Source organism: Ursus maritimus, unplaced genomic scaffold (assembly GCF_017311325.1).
Source record: "Ursus maritimus isolate PB19 unplaced genomic scaffold, ASM1731132v1 scaffold_3, whole genome shotgun sequence".
NCBI classification, from domain to species: domain Eukaryota; kingdom Metazoa; phylum Chordata; class Mammalia; order Carnivora; family Ursidae; genus Ursus; species Ursus maritimus.
Window position 1 is genome coordinate 20,866,899 of NW_024425563.1, and position 9,564 is coordinate 20,876,462.

The following is a 9,564-nucleotide window of genomic DNA, read 5'->3' on the forward strand; positions in this document are numbered from 1 at the left end:
AACCGAGCCACCCAGGCGCCCCCGTGATAGGCTGTTCTAACACTTCTATCTCGCTAAGATTTTGGATTTCTTCTTACTCATTATCCCAGGGAATTTTTGGCAAACTTTAATGTAGGCTACCATTGAGTCCATGTTTCAGTTCACCAACTAAGGAAACGATTAGAACTACTACTTCTAGCTGAACTCAGCATATTGAATCCAAAATCTCTGGTATGCATACCCATATTGATAAAGTCAGCCTGATGTGATTACACGTCCTTGGTCTAGCACACTCGTGTAACCATCCATATTTGCTAGAGTTGTTCCAGATATTTCTTTTTTTTTTTTTTTTAAGATTTTATTTATTTATTTGACAGAGAGACAGCAGGTGAGAGGGAACACAAGCAGGGGGAGTGGGAAAGGAAGAAGCAGGCTCCCAGCAGAGGAGCCTGATGTGGGGCTCGATCCCAGGACTCCGGGATCATGCCCTGAGCCAAAGGCAGACGCTTAATGACTGAGCCACCCAGGCGCCCCCGTTCCAGATATTTCTGTGTGTAAGCCTTCTCCTGGGGCAGACTCTGCCTTTCTGGGGCATACTGGAGTCTATTGTTATAGGTTTGGAAAAAGTGAAGAGTCGAAGAGATGATGAGGAGATGTGGCTTTCTGTGTCAGTGAGCTCAGGTGAGCCTGTTAAGAGTTTTCAAGCAAGGTAGGAACAGGAGAACAGCAGTTGAGGACACTGGCAAGTGAGCTCCATTGCACATTGGGACTTCTGGATACTCGGATTCCTCTGCGTCCTCTCATAGGTCACCATTCCAATTTCCAAAGTCCTTTTTCACATAAGAGACCCAGTGAAGTTATGAATTAAACTAACACTGTAATTTGGCAACTCATGGGATCAAACTTTTACATTGTCTTTTGGTCTTCTCTGTTCTTCAACTGCAAACAGTACGAGATTCCTTCACTGTAGTCTCAGAAAGTCTCTGGTTTTCAGTCTGTGCTTTGATAGGAGGATTTAGGAGTTAGAATTTGTTCTCTTTCTTTCTTTTTTTTTTAAGTAAGGTCTACATCCACCCTAAGGCTTGAACTCACAACCCCAAGACCAGGAGTTGCATGCTGTACTACTGACTGAGCTATCCAGGCACCCCTGTTATTCTCGTTCTTTAAGCCAGTTTTCACTGGTAGTGATTTTTGTCTCTTCCAGGGGATATTTGGCAATATATAAAGACATTTTTGGTTGTCACAACTGGGGAGAGATATGTATATATGTTACTTGCATCTAGTGGACAGAGACCAGGGATATTGTTAAATATCCTATAATGCATAGGACAACCTCCTATAACAAATAAATACCCTAGCCAAAAAAAAGTCAGTAATTCTAGGGTTTAAGATACCTGTTTTGGGGCACCTGGGTGGCTCAGTCAGTTAAGCATCTGCCTTCAACTCAGGTCATGAACCTAGGGTCCTGGGATCAAGCCCCTCATCAGGCTCCATGCTCAGTGGGGAGCCTGCTTCTCCCTCTGCCTGCCCCTCCCCCTGCTTGTGCTCTCTCTCACTATCTTCCTATCAAAATAAATAAAGTCTTTAAAAAAAAAAAAAAGAAACCCTGTTTTATGGTATTCACCACAGTAAGCTATTCACCACCCTATTCCCCATCCCCTAATTCCTCAAATATGCTGGTGTCGCCCCCTCAGCAATCTCATCTCTTTTGTCAAAAAAACATTATGACATGATCAATTATAAGAAGCACCACTATTTTATGACTACCAAGAAGGAAAAACCACTGACAAACCATAATGGTACATTGATTTTTAACACATGTCCTTTTATGTGTCCTTCATACACTTCTGTGGCAGCAAACACCAAAGCCATTTCATGGGCACTTCATTCTAGGTGACAGGTGACAATGTGCTTCTCCACAAGATGCCATAGGATACTAGACTCGTGTCCCTTAATACTTGCAGAATTCTGCCTTTAACCCCCAAAGCCCAAAAACTAATCCTTGAAGTCCTATGGCTGATAACCACTCCTGATACAAATTTCTGCTTTTTAGCAGCAACATGTGTGTGTGTGTGTGTGTGTGTGCACATGCATGTGTAAAATATACTAGGTTACCGTGTAGCTTATGGGAGAACTGGGATTGCTGGAGACCACATTTAGGGCTACTTTTAATAGCCCCTAAGTTAGGCGATAGACGTGGTCCGAAGGGGCCGGGACCGCCGAGCAGTGCCGAGCAGTAGGTGTGTAGCTTTGGCTGTGGCTGCTCCACTCTAGCGTCCTTCCCCGCTGCCCGCACTGGAGCCCGACGGCTCGGTTGCTGCCGTCAGACTTCCTCGTCCTGCCTCTTCACTCCTGGCTGGGATGGAAGGGTCTAGCTCCTGACCGCTTAGCACGTGCTTGTGCTCTGGTCACAAGGGAGGCTAGAAAAGGAAATACCTGTCATTCTCGTATCTGTAATAGGCAAGTAGGAGACAAATCCTGCGCCATCAACGTTTTATTATGTGGGGAGTTGCCCAAATAGAGAAAAATGGCATAGAATTCTGATAGGCTACAAAGAATGGCAAAGGTCCACTACATCCTTGCCACCACTCTCTCCCTTCTGCTCCAAACAGAAAACCAGGAACAAGCCTGATTCCCCTCTTCTCCTCACTTAGTTGTGCATCAGTTGTTGATTCTGTCTCCAAAATTTAGTCTTAAAAAAGTAAGCTCTACCCCAATATGGGGCTTGAACTTACGCCCCTGAGATCAAGAGTCACACGCTCTACCAACTGAGCCAGCGAGGTGCCCCCAAATATAATCTCGACCCATTCTCTTTTTGTCTCTGTTGTCAATAACTTTGTACAGCTGACTGCCATCCATTCCATCTGGATTACTGTCCTAGGCTCGCTCTTCCCATTTCCACATGCTCTCCCCTCCAATCCACAGCCCCCAAAGCAGCAAGTGTGTTTCTTTGCAAATCATCCTATAAAACTTCTTTGCTTAAAACCTTCAGTGGCTTCTTTTTGCACTTAGAATGAAGTCCAAAATCTTTATTTTGGTTTCTAAGGAGGGGGGTCTTATGTCTCATTTTACCTAGGATATGATTTTTAAGAGAGTCTCCTTTTACTTTCAAAAATGTAGGGTCTAGACAGTGAGTTACTGGCCCTTTACCTGTAAGGCCCTGATTTTCTGAGCCCTGCTCCCTGCCCGCCCTCACTCACTAAACTCCATTCACCTGTCTTCTCTTAGCTCTATTCCCTGGTCTGGGGCCTTTGCAGGTTCTGTTCTTCTGCCTGGCACTCATTTCCTCCTGCTCGCCACACAGTTCTTGTTATTCTTCAAGTCTTAGCTGAAAGGGCATCTCTGAGAGGCCTCTCCTCACCTCCCTGTCTAAATAGCCCCCATCCCCCGTTCTGTGTATCGTTTTCTTATTCATTCCTCCCATACAGTCTCCAGAATTTGATGTTTAATTGTTCTGTCCCACTTGTTTAATTCCTCTCTTGCCCACCAGAACATAAGCTCCTGGAGGGTACAGATCACGTATGTCTTACTCGCCATTGTATCCTAGGGCGCACACTTAACTGTTCCCTTAATAAGTCACTTGTTAAACAAATGAATACAATTAATAAGGCCTTCCTTCCCTGATCTGCTAAGGTTAAGCTCCCATGCTGAACAGAGTCAAAGCACTCTGTACTTCTTTTCCTTGGCATGTCTCACAATTGTTCTTGAATAGCAGTTTGTGTCATGTCACTATTGTCAGTTTCTCCTTCTAGATGTCTCTCTTGCCATGCCTACAACAGGGCAATTCAGCGGGCATGAGTCTGCTGAGTCTTCTGCAGGGTCACGTGCCTGGGAGCTGGGGAGAAGGAGGCAGAGGGGATCTTGATGGCCTGGTTCTGTGGTGGCATATGGAAAACGTGAAGGGCGTGTGCCTGGAGCTGGATGGGGGAGGGGGCAGGGCATTCGCTGCAGGCTTCCACTCGCAGTGGGATTAGCTGGCCTGGTCTTTCTCTTCTGCAGAATTTCCCTTGACGTCCTCTGCTTCGCTTGTTGTCCCGAGAGGTTTCTTGAACTTGAGAAAATCTGGGCACATCGAAGACAGGCCTTCAGCCCAGGCAGATGGCAGTGTTGGGAGCAAGGCCTCTAGATCCTGGGGAACAATTGTAGAACGTGTGGAGAAACACTTCCAGCTAATACCTTAACTCGCTTCTGTGTTGTCTTTGTAAACAGAGGTCCCGCGCAATGTTAGCTCAGCCGACGGCACCATAAAACCTGCAAATGCAAACCAGTCCCCCACAGTGCCACCAGCCAGTGGTAAAGGGCAGATGACTACAGTCAAGACTACACCAACCGCAGTCCCAACAACCACTGACAAAAGGGTGACGTCAGCCACCGCTGGTGGAAGAGCCCCAGTGGCATCCGGAAGTTCAGGGCCGACCCAGGCCAGCACAGCTGTAGTGCCCGCTGACAAAGATGAGAAGGACTCAGGCAACAGCAGGACAACTACTGGTGACCCAAAGGTTACTCAAGGTTTAAGCAGCACGACACTTCCACCAACCACTAAATCCATAAAGCCTGGAACCACAGCCCCCCAGTCAACTGGAGCTGGGGGCAGCCCTGGTGGTACCACCAGCCACACGACCACGAAGGGTGGGGAGCAGACGTCCTCTCTGCTTCCAGATCTGGTTAGAACCTCCAGCCTTACTAATGCTTCTCCTGCTGTCAGCACCCCAACAAGCCCTCACCAACCAACGGCGAGCCCTGCTACTTCGAAGCCTCCAGGGAGCCCTTCCGAGGGAACAGACAAAATCTCTACAGTGGCTTCAAGTAGTTTAGGCACGAAGACGGGTCCCACCTCCCCATTACACGGGGCACCTACCACACCAAGTAAGTAATGCTTTTGTTTGTTTGTTGAATTAAGTGGGCTCCACACCCAACATGGGGCTTGAACCCCTCACCCCGAGATGAAGAGTCATGTGCTCCTCTGAGCCAGCCAGGCACCCCAAGGCATGGTTTTTTTTCCCCCCAAGCAAGAAGAAACTTCTGAATGCTTATATTCTATGCAGTTGCCAGCTGGAAGATGGAATTCATGCTGAGGGTTGAGTTCTGTGAATACACCACCTTCATTCAGGCCCAGGCTCGCCCTTCAGTGCTGAGCAGAGGCCAACAGTGCTGTGTTATTCTGCTGAGGGGCCGGGGCTCTGGCTTGCCCAGTTGAACACATAAACAAGCCAACAGTGTATTCATGGGTAAGACTTGCATGGTTGCAGTGGCGGCACATTAGTGCTCCGGAACAGTGCTTCTCAAACTGGCAGTCGCCAGGAGGAGATACATTTTATTTAGTTTGACACCGTGACCCAGGAATACAAACATAGAACACACGCATAACACCACGTGTTAACTGGTAACAAAAGTTTCACTAACCAGGGCTGATTCTTCCTGTATGTGATAGGCCCTAGTATCTTCTCCTCCATCCCATTTCCTTGGTTTCTTTTTGAAAGTGCTGATCTCAACCCAGTAAATAAATTTGAAAACCCACGGATGGATCGTGGGCCTCACGATCATGACCCATGGCAGATTACTGAATGAGAGTTTCTCGGGGCGGACCTGAGAGTCTGCGTGGCCGAGAACTCCCCAAGTGGTCAGAATGCGTGCTGACATTAAGGGTACCTGCTTGCACAGGCCGTCTCAACCTGCAGGAAAGGCAAGGGCTCCGAGCTGGATACACCTGGATTCAAGTCCCTGAAGTGCCGCTTCTTCACATGTGACCTTGGGTAGATCATCAGGCCCCTCTGAGCCCAGTTTCCTCATTTACAAACTAGGGTTATTTATGGCACCTTGCTCATCGGGGTGTGGTGAGGACTAAGAAAGTAACCCTGGAGGCACTGAGGACAGTCCCCCAGATGGAGTGAGTGTCCGTTGAGTATTAGCTGTTGCTGCTGACGTCACTGTCACTTCTTTTATTGGGTCTCCACTGGCTTGTTCAGTCTGACCCACCCTGGAATATGGTGCAGGAAATGACTTCATCTGTTTGCCTCTTCTTCCTCATAGCCTGCTTACTGTAGCTTGTGGTCTAGGTGGGGGATAAGGCCAAAGAACCCCCAGGAACTAAGAACAAGAGAGACTGCCCTCCACTCTTAAAGGTACCACTCATTTTTTCTCAGAGCCTTTGCTTTCCCAATTACAGCACCACCAGTCACCTTACATGGAAATCCGCAGAAATCCAGCATGATGCCGGCTGTCACTGGGACCTCTTCCTCCATCACTGTGACCACTTCCTCCACCTCTGGGACCTCTTCCTCCACCACTGGGATTCCCTCTGTTCCTGCGACCTCTTTGCCAGAGGCTCCACAGCCTGCAGTCCCTTCGTTGGGACCTGTGGCCACGTCTCCTGTCCAGGGACCCAGAAGCCCCAGCACTCAGTTGACTTCGACTACCCCTCGAGTCTCCAACGTCCCCCCTCCTTCTTCGGCTCACAGAGATGACAGGGTACTTCCAGCAGGGGTGGGACAGATAAGAGAGCCCAGGCTCAGATGGAAGGGGCTCTAAGAAGGGTTTCTACTTGTCCCTCCAGCCCAGAGGCCCTGGCAAGGGCTGTTAGGAACCATCACCCATTCACCCCCTCTCCCTGGCTTTGCCAGATTCTGGCTTAGACAGCTGGACAGCCAGTAACACACCTGGCTCTGAAACCCTGTCCAGTCACACCCCCAGCTTGCCAGAAGCTCCTTCCTTTGTGTCGCCCACCCAGGGGGGAGGAAGGGAGGGGTCAGTGATGGGACCCGCCAGGCTCAGCCTGCACCTGAATCCCAGTGGCTTCTTCTAGATAAAGTGCGAATCTCCCGAAAGGCTAACTGACACGATGCTTGTCCTGAACTTGACGAAAACCAGCCTTTGTGTGAGTACCATGCCGATCTAGGCTCCGCCCTGATCTACACCCCCAAACTGTGGTTTAGCAGCAGGGTTAGGGGAGGTAGATGGGAATGGAGTGTTCCTTCTGAGAACGGACTGAGAAATGTGTTCATTTTCCTGCCCTTGCTTTACCTGTGGAAGTGGCCCCTTCCAGCTGATAGACAAAGTGAAGTTCAAACCCCTAAGTCAAGTCCCACCAGCTCCTGCAGAGCCAGAAGTTCCCGGGTCTCCTGGGCTTGCACTCTAATTATTCACATGTTCTCAGAGTCCAGAGACCTCAATCCTAGTTCAGGCTGTGATTCAGTTAAGTTGATCTCTTTGGGCTTCAGAGGCCCCGGTTGAAAACAAGAGGCTCAGTCAGCCTAACTAACTTGCCCTGTTCTAATAGTCTGTGGTTTTCTGTTTGCTGGTCCATGTATTCATCTGATGGTCTCAGTGGAAGAACAGCATGGAGATAATCTCCCTCTAGGCTGAACAGTCAGAGCTCCTGAGCATCGGGAGCCATTGCCAAGACTCAGGGGGGTGGTGTGTGGGCGTGCTGGGGTGGGTGTATCTGCTTGTGTATGAGGACATTTACATGAGAGGGAGTGCTGTGTTGGGGGGGGTTGCTGCTGCTACTTCTTCGGGACTGCCAGTCTTTGAGGATTAAGGACTTCCAGTCTTTGAGGATTAAGGGTTTCGAGAGTGCAGGTGATGGGTGGCTCACGGCTGCCCTCTCCTGGTCGGTGACTACTTTTGCAAACCGCGGGCCCCCCCCCCTCCCCCGCCCCCGGCCCAGGAAGTAGAACCGAACGACAGGGTTTCTAGAGGATGGAGAACTTGGGTTAACAGCATTTTAATGCCGCCTGTATTCTTTTACAGTTCTTTTCTTCTGAGTGCCCATTTGCTGGAATTTCCCAAAAGCATACATTTAGACTGGAGTTTTAAAGGGAGAAGTGTTGCCCCGGGGCTGGGCTTATTGGACAAGGCAGGAGTCACACCGATGCATGCCCAGCCATTCTCAGGCTCTTTTTTTGGCTAAAACTTGCCAGGTTGTGTGAGTGGTTGGGAGGAGCATTTTTTCCGTGTGCCATAAAAGGAAGGTTGGAAGCCCTGGACCCTGCCTGGTGTGAGGCAGAGGAATTGGTAAGCTTAGGAAATCCCAGATAGAAACCCCAGGATGGCTTGGGGTCCTGCGGTGAGCCATGCCAAGAGTCCTTTTCTTCACCTCAGTACCTTATTCCAAAATCAGGTCAGAGAAACACAGCTTGGGGTGCCTCTAGATGACATGGCAGGACCAGGTAAAAGCTGTCCACACTTTGCTTCCTCACCCTCAGCCCTAAAGCCACGCCAGTCATGCTCTGTCTGCTAAGAGGTATAAAAGATTCCCCTCCAAGATGTCCCCACGTGCATCTTCAAGATACTCCCATGTTCCCTTGTTCAGTGATGGCCTTCCCTCGCTTTATGGCCAGGGTCTTAGTGTAGGGAAGGGCATGCATGCTTCACTTTGAGAAAGATCACGTTGGGCCGAGAGCTGGGACTTCCCCTCCTGAGGTCTTCGAACTGGGCATCAACACCTGGCAAGTGGCAGGCTGCTGGGCAGTGCCTCCTCAGGCCCTTCCAGGGAGATGATAAGGGCATCAGGTCATGACCCCTGAAGAGCTCCAAGAGAGAAGGGGGCACTCAGGTGAAAAGGTACTGTTCAACAATAGATGAGATAAACAGGGTGAAGGGACCGGGGAAAGAGATTTGCAGGAGTCAGAGAAGGCAGGGACTGGCCCAGCACAGCACAGAACTCGTGACTCCTGCCAGGCCTGGGAATGGCCCCAGCTGAGGGAAGAGGGAAATAGGTTCACACCAGGCAACAGCGTTCTCCTGACCTTGGCTCTGAAGGGCAGCCCCAAAAGCCTAGGCTGCTGTCCTGATCCCTGAGGAATCACTTGTGGTCTCCCCACAATAGGCGGGGAACAGCAGTTCGGATGACAAACTGGTCACACTTCTGTGCCGAGCAGCAAAAGCCACCTTCAACCCAGTTCAAGATAAGTGCCATATACAGCTGGTACCTATTCAAGACTCCCAGGCAGTGGCAATCAAAGAAATCGCTGTCCAGAGTGAGTTGAGGGTAGGGGCTGCTGAGGTCTAAGTGGGGTGGGAATGGGGCAGGGGTTGACCACTCAGGAGCCATCAAGTCGGGTCAGGGATTCCTAAGAAGGGTCAAGCCACACCCCCTTCCAGGGCCACCCAAGAGAGACTGAGGTACAGCATGTCCTCCTCTTGGGGCCCAGTCTCCATCCCCTACACATCACTCTGAGCTAGACCACTAGCAACGTCTCTCCTCCCCACAGCAAACCTCCTCCCCAGGAACGTGTATGAGTCGCTGAAAGACAAATGGGACGAGCTGAAAGAGGTAAGTGGACTCCTCGCATGTGCTGGGGCAGAAGCCCCTTCCTCGGAGGTCTGCAGCTCTTCCACTCCGCGGCATCTCTCGTGGTGGAAGACCTTCTCACTTGCCAGCAGCCGGAAGACAGGGGTTAGAGAGGGGACAGCAGGGTGACACGATAGCCCCCCCGCCCAAACGCCAAGCATAAGAGCTCATAACTGGGTGGGAGTGACCCACGTTCTGTTTTCTGCCACATCATGTCCTCCTTCCTGGCAGGTGGGAGTCAGTAACATGAAGCTTGGGGACGAAGGGCCACCCGAAGAGACCGAGGACCGGTT

The 9,564-nt window shown here is 50.2% G+C and overlaps 1 protein-coding gene and 1 long non-coding RNA gene across 6 annotated transcripts in view; one reads left to right on the plus strand and one right to left on the minus strand.

The window, feature by feature from the left end:
• Positions 1-2,314: 2,314 nt before the first annotated feature.
• LOC103682453 overlaps positions 2,315-9,564 on the minus strand; it is a 15,916-nt gene continuing 8,666 nt past the window's right edge. For all 4 annotated transcript variants that reach the window (XR_005838485.1, XR_005838484.1, XR_005838487.1 and 1 more), the window contains one exon: positions 2,315-2,399. This is a non-coding gene — a long non-coding RNA (uncharacterized LOC103682453). The remainder of the gene's footprint in view (positions 2,400-9,564) is intronic.
• PODXL (podocalyxin like) overlaps positions 2,395-9,564 on the plus strand; it is a 13,432-nt gene continuing 6,262 nt past the window's right edge. For both annotated transcript variants that reach the window (XM_008712057.2, XM_008712056.2), the window contains exons 1-6: positions 2,395-4,845; positions 6,146-6,447; positions 6,782-6,853; positions 8,807-8,957; positions 9,192-9,253; positions 9,503-9,564. The exon at positions 9,503-9,564 is cut by the window's right edge and continues 109 nt beyond it. In XM_008712057.2, coding sequence (XP_008710279.2) covers positions 4,284-4,845; positions 6,146-6,447; positions 6,782-6,853; positions 8,807-8,957; positions 9,192-9,253; positions 9,503-9,564 — 1,211 coding nt within the window. In that variant the 5' untranslated portion in view covers positions 2,395-4,283. The remainder of the gene's footprint in view (positions 4,846-6,145; positions 6,448-6,781; positions 6,854-8,806; positions 8,958-9,191; positions 9,254-9,502) is intronic.